The 25,653-nt window shown below is 54.4% G+C and overlaps 8 protein-coding genes across 8 annotated transcripts; 7 read left to right on the forward strand and 1 right to left on the reverse strand.

Moving 5' to 3' along the window:
- Nucleotides 1–600: 600 nt before the first annotated feature.
- LMXM_34_0180 (conserved hypothetical protein) lies at nt 601–3,189 on the reverse strand (the record flags this gene model as incomplete). The annotated part of the gene is made up of 1 exon (XM_003878974.1): nt 601–3,189. The coding sequence occupies one exon, from the start codon at nt 3,187–3,189 to the stop codon at nt 601–603; it is 2,589 nt and encodes an 862-aa protein (XP_003879023.1).
- A 2,425-nt stretch (nt 3,190–5,614) lies between these two features.
- On the forward strand, nt 5,615–6,337 carry LMXM_34_0190 (conserved hypothetical protein; the record flags this gene model as incomplete). The annotated part of the gene is made up of 1 exon (XM_003878975.1): nt 5,615–6,337. The coding sequence occupies one exon, from the start codon at nt 5,615–5,617 to the stop codon at nt 6,335–6,337; it is 723 nt and encodes a 240-aa protein (XP_003879024.1).
- Nucleotides 6,338–8,001: 1,664 nt separating this feature from the next.
- On the forward strand, nt 8,002–14,373 carry LMXM_34_0200 (conserved hypothetical protein; the record flags this gene model as incomplete). Its single annotated transcript, XM_003878976.1, has 1 exon — nt 8,002–14,373. One exon carries the CDS (start codon nt 8,002–8,004, stop codon nt 14,371–14,373), a length of 6,372 nt encoding a protein of 2,123 aa, XP_003879025.1.
- Nucleotides 14,374–15,322: 949 nt separating this feature from the next.
- Nucleotides 15,323–15,544, forward strand: LMXM_34_0210 (conserved hypothetical protein; the record flags this gene model as incomplete). The annotated part of the gene is made up of 1 exon (XM_003878977.1): nt 15,323–15,544. The coding sequence occupies one exon, from the start codon at nt 15,323–15,325 to the stop codon at nt 15,542–15,544; it is 222 nt and encodes a 73-aa protein (XP_003879026.1).
- A 974-nt stretch (nt 15,545–16,518) lies between these two features.
- On the forward strand, nt 16,519–17,310 carry LMXM_34_0220 (conserved hypothetical protein; the record flags this gene model as incomplete). Its single annotated transcript, XM_003878978.1, has 1 exon — nt 16,519–17,310. The coding sequence occupies one exon, from the start codon at nt 16,519–16,521 to the stop codon at nt 17,308–17,310; it is 792 nt and encodes a 263-aa protein (XP_003879027.1).
- A 989-nt stretch (nt 17,311–18,299) lies between these two features.
- LMXM_34_0230 (conserved hypothetical protein) lies at nt 18,300–19,406 on the forward strand (the record flags this gene model as incomplete). The annotated part of the gene is made up of 1 exon (XM_003878979.1): nt 18,300–19,406. One exon carries the CDS (start codon nt 18,300–18,302, stop codon nt 19,404–19,406), a length of 1,107 nt encoding a protein of 368 aa, XP_003879028.1.
- A 2,907-nt stretch (nt 19,407–22,313) lies between these two features.
- Nucleotides 22,314–22,628, forward strand: LMXM_34_0240 (60S ribosomal protein L30; the record flags this gene model as incomplete). Its single annotated transcript, XM_003878980.1, has 1 exon — nt 22,314–22,628. One exon carries the CDS (start codon nt 22,314–22,316, stop codon nt 22,626–22,628), a length of 315 nt encoding a protein of 104 aa, XP_003879029.1.
- Nucleotides 22,629–23,483: 855 nt separating this feature from the next.
- LMXM_34_0250 (conserved hypothetical protein) lies at nt 23,484–25,634 on the forward strand (the record flags this gene model as incomplete). The annotated part of the gene is made up of 1 exon (XM_003878981.1): nt 23,484–25,634. The coding sequence occupies one exon, from the start codon at nt 23,484–23,486 to the stop codon at nt 25,632–25,634; it is 2,151 nt and encodes a 716-aa protein (XP_003879030.1).
- Nucleotides 25,635–25,653: the final 19 nt, after the last annotated feature.

The raw sequence follows: 25,653 nt of genomic DNA on the forward strand, positions 1-25,653 counted from the left end.
TACAGAGAAAGTAGCCTATGACAGAAACGTTGTGGTACCAGAAAGAAGCGTGCTTTGGCATCAGATTCTTTTTTTTCTAAGAGGGGCACAAACGACATTCACACACCAGAGAGGAAAGTGCTGCCGTTCGTCACAAAGAGTTGAAGAAGCCCTATGGTAGCAGAGATTCTTGATAGCACCACAGACACGTTTCGAGGATCGTTTTTTTCTCACCCTTCCTCGAGTTCTCTATAAGGGCGGGAAAAGTTGTCACAACTCAGCCGCATAGAAAGGAAAGAAAACGAAAACACCTTCACAGAACGTCGTTGAGACGATGCGGCAAATCATCTTTGAGGCATCGCGCTCGGTGCATGGTCCTCGAAATCCACTGCCAGAGGAGGCACCCAGTTGTGAAATGCCACTTACAGGTAATACTAGGCAGATAAACGCGCTGAGGCTGTGCTTCCGCTTAGCGACTGCAAGTGAACACTTGAACGAGCTGCGAAAAAAAAGCACAATGCTGCTCACTAAATCAAGATCTACCAAACAGAGGAAAGAAAATCTAATGTTTTTTTCAAAAGCGGAAAAATCTACAACCGGAAAAAATATATTAAGATGCTTTCATTGCTGTTCAGCGGTACTTGCCACGCTGCGCTTTTTGGGGTGCCGTAAAGGGCCTTCCGTGAGATTCAGTCGTTCCATGAAAACGGCTTCAGCCTTCGGTTGGGCAGATTCTACAAACATTGATATACTCTTCTTCAGCGTCGAGTTCTGCTTCCGCAATGTCTGCAGCTCCATTTCTTGCGACATGGCCAGCTCCATAACCCGCTTGAGCTCGTCCGCCACTTTGCTATGAGCTTCCCTGCGAACATTCCGGAACGCATCGTGGAGCTTGTTGTACTTTTCCACAATGATGTCGCGATCACGGATAAGATTGTCTCGTTCAACCAGAAGCTCCTTGAGGTTAGAGGCGTCACTTGCACATCTAATTTTAAGTTCGTCCAGCGCGCTGCGTAGCTTTCCATTGTGCTCCTTTGTTGCTGCACTCGCACTTTCCACTTCCTTTCTAGCTTTGATCTCCACGTGAAGCAGCTGCTCGCACTGTTCGCACTTCTCAACGTATGCGTTGAGTTTTCCTTTCAAGCTCTCACTCTCCTTTCGCTTTTCAGACAAAATTAAAGAAAACTTGGACTCCTGGCTGCCAAGGCGTTCCTGCAGTTGTGCCGCCTGCAGCATCAAGGCAGAGATGGATTTATCAGCCTCTGTGTTGACAACTTCCAATTCCTCACATCGTCTTTTGGAAAAGTCCAAGGAGGTGGATAAATTCTCGACTTGTGCCTTGAGTGCCTGCAACTCGGCTTCCGTAATTTCCAACGTCTTTGTTTGCGCGCGAAGTTCGTTTTCCAGATCCCTGGCACTTACCTGTAACGCCGTAATCCGCACAGCAGCTTCTTGTTCTTTGTGGTTGGCTGCAGCGATATCGCGTTGCATCGAATCGTTCTCTAGTTGAAGTCGTTCGTTCTCTTCACGCATCTCGTTGAGATTTGAGTTCAGCAGCTCGTCAAGCTCCCCCAGCTCCTGTCGCATGGACTCAACCTGGTCCCGCAACCAAGCGTTGTCCTTGGCAAAGGTGTCACGCTCCAGTACAACCTCTTTGAGGTGCGCTGCACCCTGGCTGAGCTGGCTTTCGAGCATCGACAACGCCTTGCGTTGCTCGCTTACTGTCTGCTCACTGGTACGGCACCGGTTTGAAAGTGCACTGATCTGCTCTGCTGTTTTTGCCGCGCTAAATTCGTTTTGTCGAATGCGCTCTTCGGCCTGTTCACGGGCCCGGAAGCAATCAGAGAGCTGAATCAGTACAGCATGGAAACGCTGCTCAAAGACGTCACCAATCGATGCTTGCTGGTAGAGAAGGATCGAGCTACGCGAAATCTTCTCCCTCTGCGCAAGCTCCGAAAGCTGTTGGGCGCGTAGAGCGTCAGTCAGCTCCTGCACGGAGAGCCACGCCGAACTACAGTTCTGCTCAGCAAGCATGCACCTTTCTGTTGAATCGCGTTTAAAGGCTGTAAACTCGGCTTGCATCGCAGCCAAGGCGTTGGAGCTTGTCTGCTTGAGATTGTCCAATTCCATCAGAGCTGTTGCGTAGCTCTCCTTGACCGCAGCGAACTCGGTCTGGAGGTCTTCCTTCTGCTGTGATGTCTCACCAAGCTGTTGATTTAGACGCAGAAGCTCAGCCTGCAAATCGCACAGCACCTTGCCCATAGTTATTTCCCTGTCCTTCAACTCTGTAACATCGCTTTCCAGTGTCTGAATCACCTGTAGCTGCTGCTCTGCTGCAGTCTGAGACTCTCGCAATGCAGAGTCGGACGCTGCAAACTGTTTCTCTGTACGTTCGCACTTTTCTCGGAGCTGCTGTGCTTCGTTCTCAGAGACCGCTACACGCGCAGAAAGCGACCCCAATTCTTCAGAGAGCTGCCGTCGCTCTTCGTGGTCGCGGTGGAGTTGTCGCGCAAGTTCATCTTTTGCGGAGAGAAGTTGATCGCAGTTCTTTCGAAGGGACTCGTTTTCTTCCTTGAGCCTGGCTACGTGCTCGAGCAGCCTCTCCATGCTAGAGGACACACTCTCGCCGGCGTCACGGAGAGCTTGATTCTCTGCAGTCGCCTGCGCAAGCGATGATCGCAGGTGATCAAGCACTTCGGTATCTTTCTTTTGCGAGGCAAGCGCAGCCTTCAGCTCGACCTGAAATTTCGCGACGAGGCGCTCGTAGTCCACTACACGCTGGGCAGACGAGGCGAGATCGCTTCGAGCGGAAGCCAAGCTTTCGATCAGCTGCGCGTTTTGCTGTTCCAGGTTGCGGTTCTTCTGCTGCTGGTCATCGATCTCTGTGGAGTACTGAGCTGTAAGCCGCTGCGCGACATCTAGCTCTTCTTTTAAGCACGCTACCATATCATCGCGATTTCTGAGTGTCACCTTATCTGCAGCACTTTCTTTTTCTATCACCGTCAACTTGCGACGCAACTCTGTGTTCTCTGCGCTCCACTGTTCCACAACCTCGAATGCCTCATCCTTCAGCAATTTTTTTTCTTGCTCAGCATGCTCCTTTTCGGCTTGCGCAGAGGAAAGGTCACGCTGAGCAGTGCGAAGCTCGCCCTCCAGCTGTGTGATGCGCTGGGCGAGGACATCGTTTATGCGGTCCTGTTTTTCTGACATTCTTGTATTCTTGCACTCTACAAGAGCGGGGAAAATAACGTGGCGAGAAGAGCGAGAGTAAAAGTTGACCTCATGGAGAGATTTTCGCATCCTCATTCGTTGCTGAAGTGATTACTGTCCAGAACCTGAACGGCAGAGCAGATCGGGCTTCGAAAAAGTTCACTCTTATTTTTTTTGATGCTACTTTCAAATCATTCATTGTGCCAGACAGCATCAGGCGAACACGCCACTCCTCTCCGGCCTGTCACAGTCCTATCCAGCCGTGCGAAGCAGCGCCGGACACCAGCGGTCCAGCAACGCGCCAACTCAGTCATCGGAGAGCACGGCCTCCGCCTCCAGCTCTGCCCACCCCAGCTTCGCAGGTCGACTCACAGCCGCTCCCCCATTATGCCAGTTGCCCGCCTGGTGCCTCCCTCGCGGCGGCTCAGGCTCCCCACTCCAGTAGGCAGCGTGGGGGCAGGGTGGTGCAGGTGCGAGTCACCTTGACACTCTGCCTAATCATATGGATGGCACGAACGTGTGCACGATTGCAGGTCGCTGCGACGCAACGCCGTCCAGGGCCTGGCCGCCGACATCCGTGGCAATGCATCGCTCTGACCTCCCTCCCCCTCCGTCCTAGGCGCTCCGCCCTGCCACCACCAGAAGTGGCTCCGCATTTGGCAGCAATTAGGGGGCTGTCTGGCATTCCGACGCAGAGTGGGTTACCGGGCCCTGGAATACGACGCTGTGGCGACACTTATTCGCAGAGTTAAAAGTTATGCCGAAGAGAAAGAAACATATTGGCGCGAACACATTTATTGAAAATCGAGTACCGCTAGCCTTTGAGCATCGTGCAAAGTCCCTGCGGATGCGAAATCGTAACTGTTTCGGTGGAAGTCTTTTAGAGATACCGCCAAGTTCACCTGAGAGACGTCCTCTTCAACACTGGCGCTTCTCTGTGCCGCCGTGTTTGCTCCCACTGGTGGTGCCAGACGAGCTGTGAAACCTGGGAATCCTGGCGCCTGGCGCCGTTTCTTGTAAACGGGAGGAAGGGGGCCGTGTGTGGCTTCCGGCTGCGTGGTGTGGTCAAGGAAAGTGTCCTGCTTTCAGATGTGCGGCTGAAGTTTCGCGGTTTTCGTCTCTTCTGTGGCGGCCCCCCGGAGGGCTGCTTGCGAGAGGGGCCCTCTCCTCGATTATGCTGCTGTTATAACGCACTGTGCAGCTCTGGCTGTGGGTTTGTGAATCGCGTGGTGAGGGGTGGGGGAGGAGACATGCCGGAGAGAGACCAGTGATACATTCTGCCATTTTTTTGCGGATAATGTCGTTACGACGTAACGATCACATGAGTTAATTATTTTGCGTCGCTCTGCGATACTCCACTATTTGGGAAACTACGGATTTCGGCTTTATTACAATGTTTTGTGAAATTGTAGATATGCACAAGTGCCTACGTAAAAGGTTTTTTTTTGCTGGAACACGTAGTTGAAGTGCAGAGATGATGTGAATTTCATAACCGCTTTATAACTTTATTCAAAGCAGTATTATAATTGACGCGTGTTTTGCCCGCGTTCTGCTGGAACTTGAGGACGAATGCAAGCGACGTCTCTAAGTCATTGCCCATTTGCAAGAGTGACAGGGTTGAAAAGGCGGTCATGGGAGATGCAGCTAAGATGAGCTGTTGCCAGGAATACGACTGAATTTAAAGCTCGAGTGTCACACGTCAACTGCGCATTATTCGGAAGCTCACATGTGGCATGCTGTGTTGCATCATTTTCTGTTTTAGAAAATAATTTCAATTAACGTTTGTTTTTCTATTTAAAACCTAAATAAATGGTGAGTGGCTGCACAGAATTTCAATTGTATTTGCAATGTGCACCTATTCTTGTCTTTTGGACTTCAATTTTTTATGGGGAAAGATCGAATCGCTTTTTCTCTTGCCGTATTGAAAAAAAAATGTAATGGCATTTTTTTGTCTAATTGCTTCATGTCTGTGTCCCACGGTAAATGCGTCAACAGGAGTAACATATACCACGGTACGCGCAGAATTGAAAGCAAGATTTATTTCCTAAGGATGACGAACTATGTTATTATAGGTGCTTGATGCACCGCATTAAAAAAAAGAAGTATTATCTTGTTAAGTGCTTACTGCTTGTTTCCAACAGAGTTCGACGGCTGTGAAGAGCAAACACCATATCTGACATTTAGCTTTTGCATTCATTTCTCCGCGCTCTGATTATGTCTTTATAGCCAAGAAACAAAATTTGGCGCGATTCTGGAGCCGCAAATCTTATCGTATAAGTTGTGGCCGTTGAAACTCAAATCGATATCTTCCTCGCTCTTTTCACTTTTGAGTTCTCTTTGCTCAGCACAGTTGTCAAATATAGAGCGACAAAAAAGTTCATAGTGAACCGCACAACAGCAAAGAGACAGCATAAAAACGATCGCGATGAACAAGCAACGCATCCGGGGCGAATCCTTCAAACAGGAGTACCAGGCAGCTGGTCGCCACCGCACCAATCGCAAGCGTGACCCATCGATGAACAAGACTGATCCTCATCTCGTTATTGCACCTCAAGCTGAGATATACCAGGGGAAGCTAGTTCTAGTTCTTGATCTTGATGAGACGCTGGTGTTCGCTCGTAGCGGACCTCTCTACGCTCGACCTGGGATTCCTGAGTTCTTTCAGATGTGCAAGGACAAAGGTATCGAGGTTGTTGTCTGGACGGCTGGGTTGAAGGCGTATGCGCAAGCTATTGTGTCGAATATCGACACATGTAATGCTGTCTCACACTGTATTTACCGTCACAACAAGTGGTTTAACGGCCAGCCGGGCTATCGAAAGGATCTGAATGCTCTTGGTCGTCCTCTCGACCGCGTTCTCATAGTTGAAAACACTCCGGATTGTATTCGAGGCTATCAAGATAATGGCATCCTTGTCAGCGATTACGAGGGTGGCGACGGAGAGGACAACACACTTTATGCGCTAGCAGAGCTGGTGAAAGTTCTCAGTGAAAGCGATTTTACTGTTCCGCAGTTCATCGCGAACTGCGAATTACTGAAACGTGAGCCTGTGATGACGGACGTCGGGGACTACATTAATGCATACACGCTTGATACCAACTGCTTTGATCCTGCGCATGTTCGTGTTAACCGAGATTTGCAAAGGTAGACCGTCTGACGCAGTGCTCTTTTTACTGCTTCATCTTTTGTCAAAGACGCAGACACTCTCCCACACTCGAAATCTACACTCAAACATACTTTTCTATATTTTTTTTTTTGAAAGGATTTTCTTCATTTTTTATGGCGATGTTGCGAACGTCGGCGTGATGTTGCCTCGCTTCTGCAGCTTTTTTCTTGCTGTTGCCGATGAAGAATGCTTTTGTTTGCCAAAAGAAAAACATGATATCCTCTTTCATCTTGCCAGTCAAGTCTTTTAACCGGAGTCCTCTTGTGTGGGAGGCCAATTCAGTGAGGAAAAGGAAAGCTTAGCTACACGAACAATTCAGTGGCACTTCCACATTATTGTATCAGTCCATTTTTGAGGGCCAGCCACCAAGTACCCTTTTTGTTTTCCCTTTACTGAGTGAGTTGTCTTTTTATGCGAACTGCTGTTTTCATATTCTGCTGATTTGCTCGTTATTTGTGTCATCAGCAGCGAGAGGGACGGTATTAGGGATGGCTAAACGGAACCGCTTCGCGAGGTGAAGTGTTGTGAACTGCACATAAGCGTGCTACAGTTTTGTCGAATCAATACTTCCTGTTGAAAAGAGTTTGATCGAGGATCTGTACTAGTTTGCGAAAAAAAAAATGAAGCAACTGTGTTTACACAATTGTTTCTATTACTTTTTGCTTAACCTTTCGCTTGGTGTAGCCTGTTATCATTCGCGTAAGCTGCTTTTTAGGTGAACATAGGTGTTGACCTCCTGTTGTGTACACATGTGCCTGGGGCATGATAGATTGGCAAGAAATCAGAGCATGACCGAGGCCAGTTTTATTCGTCTTTATTGCCATCTCTGAAAGAAAAAAAGGTTCGTTTTCTACGTTTTTTTTTCGTATGCGTGTGTGTCATGTATCAAATTGTGAGTGTGATGTCAATGCTTTCTTTTTCATAACTGATCTTTATCTCGGGTCGATTAAAGAGTCATCTCTGGGATAGTTTGAGTTCTGCACCCTTGCGCTGTGTGTGGTCTGACAAAAAAAAAGATTGCCTTTGCAACCTAGATGATTGTATCCGCGAACGCTAACGTTTGCCTGTACACAGGCTTCGCTCGATTTGTCTCTGAGTTTAAGCGACTCGACAAACTGATGCTGCTTTATCCAACTTCCCATTCCTGCTGGTTCTAACTTTTTTCTTTTAGAGTCTTACTCATGAAAGAGGAAAAGAAAAATTACATTGCTTGCTCTTCAAAGGCACCCCGGCTGTCCGCCTGGACAACCAAAGCAAAGCATACATACGTAAAAACAAAAAGTCGAATAAGGCTCTTCCGCATTTAGGCGCTGTCGCCTTCTTCTCGCTATTGCTCGTAATTGGGCGGCGAGTTGTTCACCACCATTCGTAGACTTCTATGACGCTCAGTGGCGCACTGTACTGGTGCAGCGATCATTATCTTTATCCGGCACAACACACGTCGTTCAGACATCAAGTGTACATATAGAAGAAAAAATTCATAAAGGTTCTGTAGACACAGCGAAAAGGAGACACCTAGGGTTGTGTACTTCTTGATCCGTTTTCCGTGATCTGGAAAACGAAATAGAAAATTGTATTTGCAACCTTTGTTGCGAGGTTTTGCTTGTGTCATGTCATCCTCAGTGCAAGATGCGAGGCCATCCTCGATGGATGATGCTTCTGCAATGTGGGATCAAATTCAACGTATGCCCTTTCAGCAGCTGCAGGAAACTAACGAGTTTGTGTACATCAAAAAAGTAATGTCGCTTGTCGCGCGCTATGTCTTCCTGGAATCTGATCCGAAGATGTCTGACCCCCGATGCACGATCAGTATTGCAAAGCTTCTTAAAACCGTCTCCGCCAAGTGCCTCACCGAATTTGGACGACTCAGCAGGACAGCAGAAGAAACAGCGGCTGAGATAACGAACCTGCGGAGTGCTTTCAAGGCACAACTTTCCTCAAAGGAGGAGGAAATTGAGAAGCTCAACGACCTACTGCGCAAGTCTAGGGTAGAGGGGACATCTCAAAGTGCGGCAGCTGAGCCATCGAGCTCAGAGGAAGTAGTTCGCTTGAAAACCGAGAATGATGAGCTTTCTCTTCAATTGCGAAACCTAACGCGGCGGAACGCGGAGCTGAAGGAGGTCCTTGCATCGCGCAGTGATGACACGAGTGACATTAAGGAACACTATGAAAAGGCGCAACTAGAGTACCGCCACCTTGCAGCAAGGTACAAGCGTCTTGCCGATCGCTCTGCAAAAACAGAGGATATGCTTCAGGAGCTGCGCCAGAAAGAGCAAGGCAAGAAGCAAAAGGCAGACGACGAGCTGGATCGACTGCGACAAAAAGTTCAAGCTCTGCAGCAAGAAAACTACGCCCTCGTACAGTCGCGCGATCGAGCGGAAGAGCTATGTGAAAAGCGGGAGGCAGAGGCGCTCCGTGACATGACGGAGCTGCGGAGACTGACGAAGGACCTCCTCGACGAAGAGCGCGCAAAAAATAAATCTCTACGAGACGAGTTTGTCACCGTCAAGCAGGAGTCTGATGCACATGTGGAGCAGCTGATGCACCAGCACGAGGTTGACCTCGACGAAAAGGAGGAGGAAATTGCACTACTCCGACGACAGCTGGAAAAGGCCACCAGCCAGCAAAAATCTCACTTTCACCGTGACTCTTCAATCTCAGACGGTTCGTCGTCGCACTCGTCGGTGAAAACCGGTTCACCTGACTTCAGCGACAAGGATGCAAAGATGTGCGTGATCCCCACGGAGGAGCAACGCAGACTGGAGCGCGAGAACGACGATTTGCACGCCGAGGTGGAGCAACTCGAACTGCGCATTGACGCACTTGATGAAGAAAACCTTCGACTGACGCGTCTCGTCAAGAACTACGAAAGTGGCAATGAGGGCTTGTATCGACTAAGGCAAGAGTTGGCAGACCACACGCGAACTGTGGAGGTTCTCCAGGGCGAAAATGCGCAGCTACGGGAGCGGCTAAACGGCATGGAAGATTCCATTACGTTCAATGCCGCGCTCCGCGAGTTGTGCAAGCGGGTCGGGGTGACAGAGGAGGAGATCAACAGTCTGCGCCCCCAGAACGCAGCCGCGTACAGCGAAATGGACACTTTGAAGGAGGAGTTAAGTCTGCTGAAAGAGGAGGTGGAGTGGTTGGAGCGAGAGCGGCGCCATTGGATGAATAAGGTGCGGCTGCAGCCCCTCATGGACACCAAGCTGCGCTTCGAGCTAGGCCTCTCCTCCGAGCAGCTCAAGCAACTGGACAAGCTGGTGGACCAGATGAAAGCCGGCACCGTTATAGTCGAGGAAAACGATGAGAGCTACAAGGATAAATATTTCAAGGAGCTGCAGGCGCGGCGTCGCGATGCTGAGCAATTCAACGCGTTCGTGAAGGATCGCATAAATGACGCCCTGAAGAACGCTTTTGTGGATGTGAGCGCCCCTGACACCGCGGCGGCGGTGTCGGCACTGCGGGAGCATATCGACGTGATCACCTCCTCGCCCACGGCTGAGGCTGGTGCGCAGGCTCAGGAAAAGATCGAGCGACTGACTCGGCGGCTGGAGGAACTTGAGCAGTCCGAGAATATGCGCGTGGAAGAGATTGCGCGTCTGCGGGAGCAGGTGGTGGCCGGTACGACTGAGAAGGAGGTGATTTCCCGTGAGCGCGATCAGTACCGCGAAGCAATTTTTGGCGCTGCCGGGATAGGCGCGGCCCAGACCGAAGTCGAAGCCGGCGCAGGTGCGTCGGCGCTCGGTGACTTTGGTGAGAGCGGCGCAGGGGCTTTGTCAAACGCGAAGTGGCTCACTGTAGCGAATACGCTGCGCGAGCAACTACGCGTGAAGGATATGCTTATCGACTCTCTGAGTAAGGAGCTTACAGTGGCGAAGGAGAAGGTAGAGGCGAGGCGGGCTGCCGACGCAGAGCAGCACCGAAAGATGGAGCTCGAGAAGAAAACAGACGGTTCCTTGCAGGATCAGATCAAAGCGCTGACAGAATTGAATGAGGAGCTCACCGAGAGATGCGGCGCGTTGTCGAAGACGAATAAAGACCTCGAAGACAGCCTTGAGCGACTTGACCGAGGGACGACGAAGGAGCTGCTGCTCAAAGTGGTTCTGCTGCGTCGCCGCGAGGCAACTCTACTTCAGCGGCTGCGCCGAGCCCTCACTACACAAGAGGAGTCGAGTGCAGCTGTCAGACGAGTGGAGTCTCAGATGAAGAATACACTGGAGCGGCTTCGCGAGATACTGGAGAGTGATGGCCCCATCGCGGACGCGGTGCTGCCTCGTTCGTCTGCGGGGTGCAGCATGGAGAGCGAGATGCTTAGCTTCCTCGACTACGCCGTGCGGCATCTGCTTCAAGGCAGAATGTACCGAGAAGACAGCCGCTTTCTCCTTCATCTGAAGCAGGTTTATCAAGGTATGGAGGCCAACCAAGAGATTTTGGAGCTGCGTCTCGACACAAAACGGCTTCGACACGAGCTGGTGGAGAAACAGGCGGAAATGGATGCACTGTCCGCCGAGGTGGCAGGTCTTCGTGCGGCGGCGACTGCCGTCGAGGACGCAAAAGGGAACCCAAGCCCCGAATACACGACTGCGGCCGTGGCAAAGAGCGAGGCAGAGGCGGCCACTTACAAACAGAAGTACGCTCTCGCAGCAAAGCGGCTTGAGGCTCGCGAAAAGGAGGTGGCGCAGCTAGAAAACGATATCGACTCTGCACGTCAGGAGGTGATCGAGGTGCGAGATCACATCCGCAACATCCTCAATGATGGCGCTGACGCGCAGGCGACGCCTAGTGGACCGCTGCCGCATGCGAAAGTGAGCCCGACGGAGCTGGCTCGGTTGGAGAAGGAAATCGCGAGGCTGAAGACTGTCAACTTAGGGCTTCTGCACCACTCCATGGATCTTCAGTCGCAGGGGAAGTCATTAGAAATAGAGCTAGAGGCCAAACAGCAAGAGATCACGCTCTTGAAAAGTTCCGCAGATTCGCAGGTGGTAACTACCTTTGTGAGCGCTGCAATTCGCGAACACGCCGCACTACGCCGGCAGAGTGAACTGGCCCTCATCCAAGCGAAGCGACTCAAAATGCAACTGGCTGCAACGGAGGCTAACTATCACGTTGTTGCGAATGAGGCGACGGTGTACAAGACAGGCGCATATCGCCTGTACCGCAAGTACGTGGAGCAGGTCGTGTCCGTTGTGGATTACTTGCGGTGCGTGCAGCGCGCCAGCAAAGGCTCTCTCTCGCCGCACCAGGCGGAGATCATGGATCGTCGCCTTCGCAAAATCGTCTCGGACCTCGGTGAGTGCTTTGGTCGGAGCAAGATGTTGGCGATGCAGCTCTCTGACGCGCAGAACACTGTTTCCACTCTCAAACAACAGATGTCTCTACTGCGTATGGAGGACGGCCCAGCCAAACGGGATGCGATAGACGTGAAGCTACAGGAGGCGCGTAGCAGAGTACGCGAGCACGACCGCCTCATGACGGAGTGCCAGGAGGAGAGGCAATTCCTGCAGGCGAAGCTGAACCGTGCCGAGGCAAGCAATAAAGATCTCAACGCCGAGGTGGCGCGGCTTGAGTTCGGGTACATGACAACATCCCCCCTCGATGCAGAGCTGCTGGCCACACTTTTGCAGCTAAAGGAGAGTGTCTTTGACAGGGCGGTGGCACCGTCTCTGACCCTCGAGTCAGCTCTAACCACCGCGTCGAACAAGCTGGGTTCGGGCAGCGCAGACGACGGCGACCTCGCCATTCGTGAGTACAGAAATGCGGTGCTGCGGCAGACAGAGCTCGCACAACAGTGCGCCACGCTGAAGAGGCAGGTGTCCGATTTGGACGCCGAGCGTCGCCGAACCGAGCACATGACGGCGCAGCTGAGGGAGGAGGTACAGCAGGCGAGCGAGCAGGCTGCGTTCGCACAGCGGCAACTGGAAGAAGAACGGCAAAAGGCGATGCAGCGCGAGGCACGGCTGCTGCGGGCGCATGAGACACAGTTGGAGGTGGCTCACCGGGCCACAGAGCACAACGTTCACTGCTTGCAAGAGATGATCCAGAAGAAGGAGCAGCTGATCTCCTCTCTGCAGGAGCAGCTCTCGGCCGAACGCAGGAAGGGCGTCGAGTACGGGCTCAGCGAAGCAGTGCGGATGGAGCGGCTGCACGAGCACATGTTCCGCGAGAACACTGCTATGGTGGAGCGCTTCAAGAGCGCTATTGAAACTGTCGGGGACTCCGTGCGCCATGCGGGTGAGAGCGCAGCTCTGCCTCTCCTCATACCGGGCACAAGTAACGGCCTGCAGGAGCAGCTGCAGGCCCTTACTGCGGAGACGGTCCGCCTCCGTCACGAGTTGAAGGAGGCCCGCGCAACTACCATTGTGCTAGAGTCGCAGCTGGAGCAGCAAGTGCAGCAGCAGCTGTCGAGTCGCGCCCCGCACGCTGGAGCCCCACCAGGTCACAACACCGATGCTCTCATGGGCATCATACGCAATCAAACGGCAATGGTGGAGAGCCTGCGACAGCGGGAGATGCAGCTGACAGCAGAGCTCCAGCGTGAGAAGGAACAGCGGGCCTTTATGGAGCGGCAACTCAGCGATCTCCAGGCCCAACACGCGGAACAGGGTGGCATGTTGCAGCTTCTATCACAAGTGGCGTCCGCCGGTGGTGTGTCTGATGCGCCGCTGGTAGGCGAATTGCGCGCGCAGAACGCGGCTCTTGACGAGGAGCTGCGCATGATGCGGCAAATGTTGGAGGAGGAGCGGGCGCACGCAAGGCGCTTCCAGATGGATGCTGCAGAGTGGAAGACACATATCGATGCACTCCAGGCTGAGGTGTCAGCGCAGCAGGTGGAGACAGAGCGCGCACAGCACCTGGCAGCGCTTAACGAAGGGCTGCGGGTGGATCTCAACACTGTGAAAGAGCAGAACGACAAGCTGATGGTGGCCGCTACGATCCTCAAGCAGAAGCTGATGGACGAGGCGCACCGCAGCGGTGAGTCTGCCCGGCTGCATCAGCAAGAGATCGCACTGGCGCAGCGCATGGGCACCATCCAGCAAGAGTCGGCGAGCCACATGAAGGTGCTTGATCACCGCATTCGCGCCATCCAGAAGGAGCTCAACGAACGGGTGGAAAAAGAGAAGACGATGCTGGAAAAGAACATGGAGTCGCAGCGGCTTGTGTACCAGCTACACCAGCAGCTGTGTGCCAAGGATCGTGAGTTGGCTTCTCTGCAGGAGCAGCTGCGGCAGGTCAGTAGTACCTCGTCGGTACGCTTGCAGCAACGTACCGATGCGGTTGCCTCAGGCCTGCAAAGTCGAGGCACCCAGGTAATCACGGCGAGAGAAGAGTCGTCGCTGGAGCGGGGAAAAGAGGACGCTGTGGCGGGATCCAAGGTTGCTGGAGCTGGGCACCAACGAGCTGCATCTATGACTGACGCCGCAGGTGTTGAGACACTTACGAGCGTTATAGATAACCTCAAGCTGGTAATTTCAAAGCTGCAGAGCGAGAACGCCGAGCTCCGCTCGACGCAGGTGCAGTCGGCCCGCTACGCGCGCCAATCACGAGAACTGCGCGAGCTGAAGAAACGGGAGCAGAGTTTGCAGACTCAGGTCCAAGATCTGTCCCGGCAGCTCGTGAGCATGCGTGCTTCCTCCAGAGGCGACGGTGCCTCTTCTCTGCCGAACGCTGAGCTACATCGTCGTCTCGCGACTGAGCAAGCTGCCGCGGAGCAGTACGAGATGGAACTCAACAGCCTCCGTCTTCAACTTTCTAATGCCGACCGCCCGGTTGCCCGCCCACTGGATCCGACTAGTGGCACAGCGCAAACGACGACAGTCACTCCTGTAGCCCACTCCACTGTGCCTCCGCCACTGCCAAAGTCTCGCTTTTCTCATCACCAAGAGCATCGTGGTGGAGATATGAGCTCGTTGGCTGAACCGCCACAGCGTCGCTTGAGTTCCACTCGATTGAGCGACGCCGATCCCGCGACTGCCGACCGCAGTGCATCTCCGCAATTCCCCCACCGTGGCGAACTGTAATTAGGATGCGCTGTTGTGATGGCGAAATGAGAGACGTTTGCCCATACCAAATAGAAACTGGGGCACTTAGAGGAACAGAGAGGCACAAGCACGTGCTTTTCGTGTACCATACGTACAAACGCTGCAGACAAGACCGCGGCACACCCCCACACGCTAGCACATGCCCCTCTTTCCTACACACACACACATACACTGCTCACGCCCAGCGCAGCTTTGCCTTTTTGAGTGTGTTAGTTTCTTTTTTGTTCTTTCTGCTTGAATGCATCAGCTCCATGTTTTGTGCATGCCTTTCTGGCTGCAGTCGCACAAAGACACTGCCCGCGTCGAGTTTGAGCAACCACTTGAAAGCGAATCAGGCACACATGACGTGCTGCTTGATGTGAAGGGCCCCTATAACACGGGCACTCTCAGCGCAGTCGAATCTGTAGTCGTGCAGAGGGACTGAACAGTTTGGAGACATAGTAAGCTCACGCTGTGTACGTTTTCATTTGGCGCACTGCCTTGGGATCCGTTGAGCAGCATACCGCCCAATCCTGTGTGACTCTGCGCACATTCACTGTGCTGATGCTTCGGCCACCTTTCTCTTTCATCCCTTCACCCCTCCCCTTCCCTGTCCACTTTTTTACCGCTGTATTCACCGAGGCGAGTGCGCACGTGTGTCAGTGCGTCTGTGTCTATGCGCACGTTCGTGTCCACTAGGGCAGTACCGCAATAGTTGCTGCGCTCCTCTTGGTGCTTCTCCTCGTGGCACCTGGCCTCGAACTGGGTTGCGAGGCCGCCTCACAAGCACTCAGACAGTCAGCTCTGACCCCCCTCCCGTCCAGAGCCCACACAATTTCTCTGCTGGCCCTTGGTTTCTCCTGTTGCTGTGTTCTTCTGATTCCCGGCCGTGCGTTGGCACCTCTCGCTTCATCTCCTTCGGCTGACAGAGGAGGCATCGTTGTCGCCAATGAGCGCCTTATTTGACTTTGAGACGGTCTTGTATGTGCTGCTTTTGGTTGTGTGCACTGCAACGTACCTTAGGCAATTCAGACCCACAGTGTACCACCGTGATAGCGTTGAGCTCTACAAGAAGTTCCTCTACAAGTGTAGCGTGGTGGGCGATCGCCTCTCTCCGTGGGTCTCCATTTGCTGTCTCGTCTTGGCGTTTCGCGTCATTTTTGTGTATTGAGGGGACAAAAGAAAACGAGGCATACTGTGAAAAACGCACCCACAGAAAGGAAAAGCGATGAAACGAAACTCTAACATGTGAGGGGGGGGACATGCCTGTCGGTCGCTCCCAGCACCTCGTTGAGGATGTTGACGGGGACGGCGCTCATGTCGCTGGCGCACTACATCCATCGTCTGCTGTCGACTTCAACCCTGTCTTGGCACACATACAAAAATATCATGACTGACGTTGTCGGTTGGGGCGCTCTCCTTTTCCCAAAAGCCTCCTCGCCTGAGGTGCCTTGCATGTTTCCACCTAATCCCGCCTCATGTTTCTCTCGTCATTTGTAGTTCTGCCGCCCCAAGCGCCTGCCTCCGTTGGCTTAGGTGGGAGAGAGGTATTGCCGTGTTGCTCTTCACACGCGCACAGAAATTGTCACCTAGGCGACCTAGGTAGTGCCGCCACTTCTTTGCGGTACGCCATATCTTGCACTCGTTATCATCACGTGCATATTCTTGGGCGACTTCCCCCCACCCCCAAGTACGGAGCCAAGGAAAGAACACCAGGTGCGCACTCCCGACCCCGTCACGGAGACCACTGTCAAGCAACACATTCCACGGTAAAAAGAAGCCGCAGCGTCACACATATTCACTTCTGCCGCTGTGCTTACCGTTGCCGATTTTTTTTTTTGGTTTGGGGCGCACTTTTAGCGGGGACATTACATCGCCTTTTCACCGCGTCCTGCGCTCCGTGGCTCTCTTTAGGTATTCTTTCCGTCCCATCACATCCGCGCCGCTGATAGTTTGGTGAGAACTGACGGTGCATCGAAACCGCACTTTGTGACCCTTTCTTTTCAGTCTTGTAGTAGTAGCGATCCTTCTCCGTGCTTCGTTCTCTATCTGTGCGCGTGTCTTGGGGTAGCGTGTGGTTCTCCGTGCCGCACTTACAAACAGTGCTTTCTTCTTTCCCATCTCGCGCGTTAACTGGTGGGACAAATGTTCTGCTCACGATCTCTGCTAGGTGCGTTCTGTAGCACCACGCGACTTCTCACCATCAGCGATGAGTACATTCCCCGCGCCTTTCCGGTGAAGTCGACGACCGGCCTCGCCGGTGTGGCTGTGGAGCCTCTGTGGAAGCCGAAGCTGCTTGCCGCCGCCTCGGAGCTGCAGGCGTTCCTCCACACATCCGACATTCCGCCAGAGTCGACCTACTACAATGTAACCATGACCTTAGTGAAGCGCATCAACTACGGCATCAAGGAGTGCCAGGATGACTGGTGCACGTTAGAGAAGAAGTTCTTCTGGGGCTGGCCAGTGGAGTATATCCTGCAAGTGACCTGGCGCGAGCTTGAGACGGCGCAGAAGTGGAATGAGTGGCGCTTTTGGGAGCTGGACCCGGAGCAGGTGAAGCGCGTAGCCCGCGAGGATCAGGCCATAGGGAAAGAGGGCTTAGGCTACAACACTCCTTGGGAGCAAGTTGTGCGCGAGGACTTTGACAAGCGTAAGAAGGCTCTCACACAGGAGGAGATGGCGGAGCTCAAGCGCATGGATACAGAACGGATGGCGCGCGAGACGGCGGCGTACAAGGAGCGCAAGGAACGCATCCGCGACGACTTAGAGAAGGCGCGTGGCGAGATGCTCAAAAAGTTCCTGAACAAGCGGTACGCCGTAGACAAGGATCTGATGCGGATGCAGCCGGGTAAGAGCTACTCTGGCAAGAGCGCCGAAGACCTTATTCACGAACTGCGAGCCTCCGTGAAGCAGACCCCTCCCCCTGCCAACAAGTAAGCAGCCGGCTCTCGCTCGCAGCGCGGCAGCGCTGCACGAGGGGTGCAAGAGAAACTTCGGCTGGGTGTGGCTTGAGCGTGTACGAGAACGACCACAGGGTGCGCTGCGATCACCTTTTGGATATTGCTCGGTGAAGGGTGTGGGATGCGGGTATTGTTGTCGTGTGACGGGGTCTTTGTTGTATGTGCGGATGTTGCGCGTCGGCCTTCTGTAGGGTTTGTATGTGTGTATCGTCGTTTCCTTCACCGTTTCATCGTGTGTTGCACCGCTCAGCTGTTTCCTCTTAGCTAGGTATTCTACGGTATTCGCAGCTGCGACCTTCATTCCGAAAATGAGTACGAATCTCTCTGTCGCATCAAACTTTGCACCTTGAATTTGGTGCTGTCAATCGGTTCGAGCACGCCCATGCCCTTGTATCCCTCTTGCTGTACCACTGAGAGGTGCGCAGGAGGAGGAAATCGGACTCTGTCAACCGCCGTCGCCGTCGACGCCTCTGTTTCGCTGTAGACACCTTCCGGTGCTACGCACGTCGTGGTAAGGTAGGGAAGGGAAGGGATTTCTCTCCTCTGCCGGCTGCAGGGAAGCAGGGGAGCGAGGCTGTCGGGCTTTTTCGCTTTTGTGGATGTCTTCGATGGCCACCGCTCATTTCTCTCTCCGTCTTCCATTTTTCGATTGAGTTACATTCGGGCTCTTTCTCTCCAGAGGCACGCGAACACACAAAAGACCAACAATAGCACAGGCGGCGCGCACTTTTTTTTTCGGAGTTTTCTCGTGGGCTTCTAGAGAGAGCACTTTCTTCTTTGCTTGCATCGAAGACGTGCTGTACAGCCAAGTACTCAACGCTACATCAAAGACGCACCCTCGCGACCCTGCAAGCGTCTCGCCACCACTCGCCAGAAAAAAAAACACACAAGACACTTCATCTTCTTTTTCGTCAGCAGGAACACACACACACTCACCGCTACTTTATTCTTTCTCTACCACACCGCATGATGCCCTTGTCGATACACGCGAGGACGTTTGTTCCGTCGTCGACGACCTACTCGCCGTCTGGAGGTAAGGAGCAGACTGCTGGGGCCGCTGACGCGAAGGACTGTGTGTGCATCGCCTTCTACGAGAACGGCAAGTGCCCGTATCGTTCTCACTGCGAGCACGCCCACCGCTTTTCGGAGCTGAATACAGAGACTCAAATGAAATTACTCCGGAGTGTGCCTGTGGAATCCATCCCGTCGCACTTCTTCGGCGCGTCTCAGTCACGGGACGAGATGCTGGCCGCCCTGGATGCCGCGCTACCGAGGACACTGACGGCGGAGTACAGCTGTTTTAGCCTAATCCAGGGCGGCGACGCGGAGCGTACGGTCTCCACGCGTCGACGCCCACCGGGAAAGGATCGCCAGCTGGTGGTGTCGCACATTGGACCACAGTCACCGACTCTTAATGCCGCCTCCCTTTCCAGTCGCACTTCTAGCAGCGCTGAGAGTCTCCACGTAAGTGGAACACACCTGCCCAAGCGTTCGTCATCTCCCACGGCTGCCGCTTTCGCCGCTGCTGCTGCTCCCACCGCCGCGGACGCTGCGGCCTTTAAGATGCATCTGCCGCTCCGGTGCCGCTACCCGCATCGCTCGATTCCAGGCACCTACTACGATGTGCTGGCGCTTCCTCGTGACGCCTCGCAGGACGACATCATCGCCAAGTATCGCTCCTGGCAGAAGGACGGCTTCAAGCGCATGCGCCAGGTGGATCCCGTTGGGGCGGAAGCGGTGGACCGCATGATTGTGGAGGCGCGCAACGTGCTGGGAAACCCCATATTGCGTTCCGTCTACGATCAGCAGCTGCCTTCTGCGCCAATGAAGCAGCAGCCATGGACAGCCGCCTCGGGCGGCGCCGGCTTGACGAGTACGAGCACGACTCCAAGCAAGTACCACACTCAAGGACAGTCCTCCACGACGTCTTCTTCATCCGAAGCGCACCACAGGCTGGGGGAATCGCACAAACGCCTCGGGCACAGCAGGAGCAACTCCAGCGTATATTACGCTGACCATGCGGTCCCTGTGGTGACCATCTCAAGCCTGCATAATGGAGAGAGCATTTGGTAGAGGCGCGTTCTCTTTCCAGGTAACCGGTGCTTCAGTATAGATGCCCCCCTTCCTCTCCCCTGCACGGCCCCTAGAGTGCCGAGCGGACGCGAGCGCCACATCCACGGCGAAGTTGCACGGGAGACGAAGAGTGAAGCACGCGTGCGCTGAGTATCTGTGTGGTGGAGCAGGGCGTGGTGCGAAGGCGCCATTCACCGAACAGAGCAGTCAGATCCTTGCCAGCTGAGCCGCCGCGTCATCGATGGTGTCTGATCAATGGCGGTCTGGCATCCAGGGTCTCTTGCTCCGGCCCTAATACACTTCGTTTCTTGTTTAACACACGTCTTTCTAAAGACGGAATCCTCTGTTACTTGTCTCCCCACTTTTTCTTGTGTTTCTCTCCCCCTTTGTGCGCACAGGTGTGCAGTGTATCTAACCGATCCGTTCTCTCACATCTCGTCTTTGGCGCGTCTTTTTCTTCGCTTTCTCTTGATGTTTACTTCCTCTTTCCGTCCTTGACGTGATTTTACATTCTCAGCGTCACCGACGATTTCCTTTTTTTTGTTTCAACGGGTTGTGTGCTGCAACACCTGTTGTATTTCCACAGATATGCGCCAGCATATCGATTGACTCTTTCTTTCTCATTTTGTGCACGGCACTTTCGCTTTTCTACTTCCTTGTACGTCTCCAGACGCGCGCACTCGTTTACGCCTTCAGCGCTCCTCTTCCCCATGCGCGCCTCGTTCCATTCCTCGTCTGATCTCACATTTGCTAGAGTATTTACCCATCATTTTTTTCTATACAGACACCCATTCCACCAGCTGGTCTTCGCTTTCCCTCTTTTTTCCACGTGTTTTTCCTTTCTGTCTTTTTTTGTTTCGAATTAGATGCACTTCTTTCACTTCTCCCCCCGGTCTCCGTCTACGACTGCCTTATCCACCGCGTCTCTTACATCTGTAAACGCGCACACGCGCCACCTTCACCCTTTTTCCCCCTTCGTACACTACTTCTTTCTTTTTTGTAGGTGTGCCTCACTCTTGCTCTTGCAGTGTGCGGGCTACCACACCGCAGTTTGTTCGCTTGGGCTCAATCTCCTACGAAGGTGAAACACGTCAAAACTGGTCAACGAGGGAGTATGAAAAAAAGAGGCAACGCGGACATCTTTTGACGCTCCAGGTCTGCGAGGGCTGTGCTCTTGCGAGAGATAGGCTGGCCGTTGGCCTGTGGTCGCGGGTTGCATGGAGAAGACGTCGAAAGGACGGCCTTGATACTGCACTACGTGACTGCTGCCATCACCGCTGCCCTTCCTTTTGCCGCTGGCGTCGTTGCCGTCTCCTTTCTCTCCCCTGTTCTCGCTTGCTATGTATCACGACGTCTCTTCTTTCCATATCCGTGTGTATGTATGTATTTTCACTCCTTTTAGATACTTTACCTCTCCTTCGCCCTGACGATGAGGGTCGCCTGAGCGTCGTATTCCAGGGCCCGGTAACCCACTCTGCGTCGGAATGCCAGACAGCCCCCTAATTGCTGCCAAATGCGGAGCCACTTCTGGTGGTGGCAGGGCGGAGCGCCTAGGACGGAGGGGGAGGGAGGTCAGAGCGATGCATTGCCACGGATGTCGGCGGCCAGGCCCTGGACGGCGTTGCGTCGCAGCGACCTGCAATCGTGCACACGTTCGTGCCATTCATATGATTAGGCAGAGTGTCAAGGTGACTCGCACCTGCACCACCCTGCCCCCACGCTGCCTACTGGAGTGGGGAGCCTGAGCCGCCGCGAGGGAGGCACCAGGCGGGCAACTGGCATAATGGGGGAGCGGCTGTGAGTCGACCTGCGAAGCTGGGGTGGGCAGAGCTGGAGGCGGAGGCCGTGCTCTCCGATGACTGAGTTGGCGCGTTGCTGGACCGCTGGTGTCCGGCGCTGCTTCGCACGGCTGGATAGGACTGTGACAGGGCGGAGAGGAGTGGCGTGTTCGGCTGATGCGCCATGGCAGTGTAGACATTTTTCAAACGCAAGAAACCTTTTTTCCGTCTCCGCTGAGTGACAGTTGTGCGCAAAGCAAGGAAGGTATGAGCGGGGCTTTGCACGCTCTCGCTGACTTTTTCTCTGCATTCGTATCTCTTTCAGCTTTTTTTTTATCGTCTTCTGTCGTGACGCGCGAACCTCTTCGACCCTCTTCTGTCAGCAGTTGAGAAGATGTGACATGGGTGCATGTTTTCGTGTATTGCTTCAGGGCTCTTGTACTTCACATTGGATTTGCTGTTGGCGTAGCGCGACTGCGATGTCGTACCTCCATCTGTTCTTGTGTGGGGCGTGTATCCGTTTGTGTGGTCTGCCGGCATGCACGTACTCTTCTTCCCCCGCTCTTGCTTTCTTTTTTTTGCTCGCTTCTCCACTGTTGCGCGTCGTTCTCGCGCGGACCGGAGGCGAGTGACGCAGCCCAGACAGAGACCCGCATGCAACGAAAGCAGCACTCCCACCAAATGTAAAAAAAGGAAATAATGCACTAAAATTTCCCCTCCCCCTTCGTGCTCTGATGCTGCCGCGCACGGCACTCCTTACTTAGGTGGTTGCTACACATGGCGTGACCGTGCTCTCCCATTTCATGAGAACAAAGAAAAGCTAGCAGAATCCGTTGTCTTTTTGCTCTCACACCACCAGCGCTTTACCGACTAGTCGCCGAGCTGACGCTCTCTCCAATCACGGAACAACACGCTGACTGTATCACCCCGTATGTGCTCTCACTACCCGTCAACAACACGTCCCCCTTCTCCATCTTTTATTCGATTGCTCATCCTTTTCCGGCACACATTTGCGCTGCGCCCTCCCTCACCACTCTTATCCCCCAACCACCTTGAACACTTCTTCCCCCTCCCTAAAATGCACCCGCGTCACAGAGAAGTTCCTTCAGCATTTTTCCATCTCACAAAAATGGCCAAGAAGACGAAGTCTAAGGTGGACACGATCAACGCCAAGCTGCAGCTGGTGATGAAGTCCGGTAAGTACGTGCTCGGCACGCAGCAGGCGCTGACGACCCTCCGTCAGGGCCGCAGCAAGCTGATTGTGATCTCCAACAACTGCCCGCCGATCCGCCGCGCCGAGGTGGAGTACTACTGCACCCTCAGCAAGACCCCCATCCACCACTACTCTGGCAACAACCTGGACCTCGGTACGGCCTGCGGCAAACACTTCCGCACGTGCGTCCTGTCCGTGACAAATGTTGGTGACTCTGACATCGCTGCTTAAAGGAAGGAAAATGTGAACCGACAACTTCTCTGTCTTTTTTCGCTTTAATTTGTGATTATTTCCCCAAAAAAGAAACGCAACAACCGAAAAGGGAAGGAAAGATGTGCGCTCGACAGAAAGGCGTGTGAGAAGTTGGCGGTAGCGCACGTGCGCACCCGGAGATGGCAGCGGCGGCAGCGGTATGTACGCATGTCCACACCTGGAAACGCCAGAGATGGAGAGAGAAGAGGGCAGAGAGGCTCAAGTGTGGGAGGAGGACAAGGACAGAAGGGGAGGGGGCGAGGTAGTGACGGCGCGCGGGCTTGTTTTGCGCTTCCCCTGTCGTTTAACTCCGATCTCTCTCTCCCTGTGGGCTCCCACCCTCTCTCTCTCGATGCATATCTGCGCGTGTGTTGCATAGGCCCACACGCAGCTCGTGCTGTTAGTGTCCGCTGCCATCAATGCCACCTCCCGCATTTTCTCTCCTCTGCACCCGGTGTGTTCGATAATCGCACTGGAAAGAAAGGCGTGCACTTCTTTCACATGCTTCATGTCCGACCCCTCTCCGTGGTGTCTCTACACTTCAGCGCTACCTCTTGCTCTTCCCCCACCCCCGCCCTTGTCTGAGCTGCCAGAGTCGGCAGTACACCACCCTCTCGCTCTCGTGTCCTCCCTTGCTGCTCAACATCTACGTTGAGACACACATCTACACAGAAGCGCACCAAAAGCCAAGAAGGTGAGAGGGTGGGTGAGAATCGACAGGGGAAGCCTCTTGCCGCGGTGTGCATTCGTCTGTCTGCTTGCTCCTTGCCTCTCTCAACGATTGGCGTCCGTTTGCTCTCTCAGTGTTTGCTCGATGCTTTACAGGTTTTCAAAATGAGCACCTCAACTCGTCGCATCAGCGTCACCTCCGAGCAGCTGCAGAGCGACGCTCTTCGCGCCCAGCTCTTCAGCGCGTGCTGCGCGTACGGCGTTGTGGAGTGGGCGCAGTACCAGGAGGATCCGAACTACAACACCACCACAGTGCACATTCAGTTCCAGAAGCTGTCCAGTGCCGACCGTCTCCGCAGCGACGTGCAGCAGCGAGGACGGCTTTGGCAGATCGAGAGCGAGCCGGCGTCGCTGTGCGTGGGTGCAGATGTTCTACTGAGCGCTGCGGAGGTGCTGCGCCTTGGCCATCTTACCGCTGCGCTGCCCAGCTTCGCATGCACGGCACTTATAAGCGTCCCTGTAAGCAACACAAGCACCGCGGCAACGGCGACGCCGACGCCGTCGTTGCCTACATTTGAGGAGAAGAGCTTTCTGCTGCACGGCCGCAGCACCGCATCGCGCACCGCCCCCGCTTCTTCCAAGTTCACAGCCGAGCAGGAGGCTGCCCTATGGTCTGGGTTCGAACAAGAATCCTCTGCGGTGCGCCACAGCTGCCTTGGTCCATACTGCGCAGTGCTTCATTTTGGCTCCCCGCACGATGCTAATGAGTTTCTCTGCCAGCACCAACTCACTTTGGCAGAGCAGCACAGTGTGTACGCCATTCACGTTGGCACCACACCCGGCTGCGCCTTGGCGGTCGCGCTGCCAAAGATGTTGGCGCGGCACGCGCTTGCCGACTATGCTGTTGATGGGCGCGTGGTGCGCGGCTACGTAGTGGCCATGCACTCTAACACGTACTGTGTGGTGGATGCTGGCCTCTATCCATCTGCTGATCAGGCAAGCAACACCACACTGGTTCACACGCACACCAACTTCTTAAGCGTATCACTAGGGGACGAGGTGCAGGTGCAGCTGTCCGCCAGTGGGGGGCTGGCAATGGCTGAGAAAGGGATGGTTGGGGGCAAGCTGCTGCGCGTCACCAGCGCCTCTGCTTTTTCCACTCGCCGCTCCGTTACCAAGGCGCAGCTACCCACTACCGCTGCTCGCACCCTTCGTACCTCCAACTTAGTGCATGGCCTAGTTGGCGCTGCTTCATCGCCGCACGAGCCGCAGCCGAGACCTGGCAGTGGAGGCAGGGCAACGGATGTGGCAGGGGCGGTAAGGCGCGGTACGCTCAACAAGCCGAACGCGACTGTTACCGGTGGTGGTAATGGTAGTGCCGTTACATCCAAGCCTGCAGGCGGAGCTGCTGCCAAGGCACTTGCTAGCAAGCTTTTCAAGAGTATTCAGCAAAGGAGAAGTAGCAGTGGAGACTGTGAAGGCAGCTCCGCGGAGCGCATCTGCGCCTACCCAACCGGCCTAGGTGCGTACGCGCGGTTGCTGGTGCGCGTAGAGCGGATCGAAGAGGATGGCCTGCACGCCCGCTGCGTCGACGACGCCGAAAACTGCGGCTACGCCGGGCCTGTTTTCATCCCCGCCGCGTTTGTGCCGGCTGACACCAGCAGCACCGGTCAGGGATGGCGGACGTTTGCGGTCGTAGGGGAACGCATGCATGTGGCGCTGCTTTACATGGTGGCTGTGGGTGGCAGCGCCGCAACCATGCGTGGCGTTGCCTCCAAAAAGGAGGCGGATCTTCGCCACACGGCAGCAGGCGCAACCGCGGCTGGGGTGAGAGCCTCACCAGGAGACGTGGAGGGCGCCTCGGTTACGGTGGGGATGACAGTGACGGCAGTGGCCATGCTGAAGCTTTCTGCCGGGGATATCGGTGTCCCCGCTGCCGACCACACATCCCCATACTTCCCCGCCTTTCTTCTCTATCCAGGGCTGCACGCGCCAGCGTTGCTGCGCCAAACTGTGCTTCTGCTGCCTTTGTCCGACCTGGGCTCGCTGGACCCCACTACTCTCCCCACCTCGCCGGCGTCTCTCATTGTATGCGAGGTGGTAAACGATGTGATGCGTGGGCAGTACGCCGTGGTAGTACCATGCGCAGTCTACGCGGCGCGGCAAATGCAGCGCGCGGTCGCACAAGAGCAGCGCAAGACGGCTGAAGTGGACGAGGTGAAGCGCCGGTTGGCGGCGGTCATGGGGCAAGACATCCTGAAAGTGCTGAACGCCGAGGATGGGCCAGCTGCTAAGCGTCCCCGCACGGGGGACTGAGATGTGGTTTAATGGTCCC

The sequence above is a fragment of the Leishmania mexicana genome, chromosome 34 (assembly GCF_000234665.1).
Source record: "Leishmania mexicana MHOM/GT/2001/U1103 complete genome, chromosome 34".
Taxonomy (NCBI): Eukaryota; Euglenozoa; class Kinetoplastea; order Trypanosomatida; family Trypanosomatidae; genus Leishmania; species Leishmania mexicana.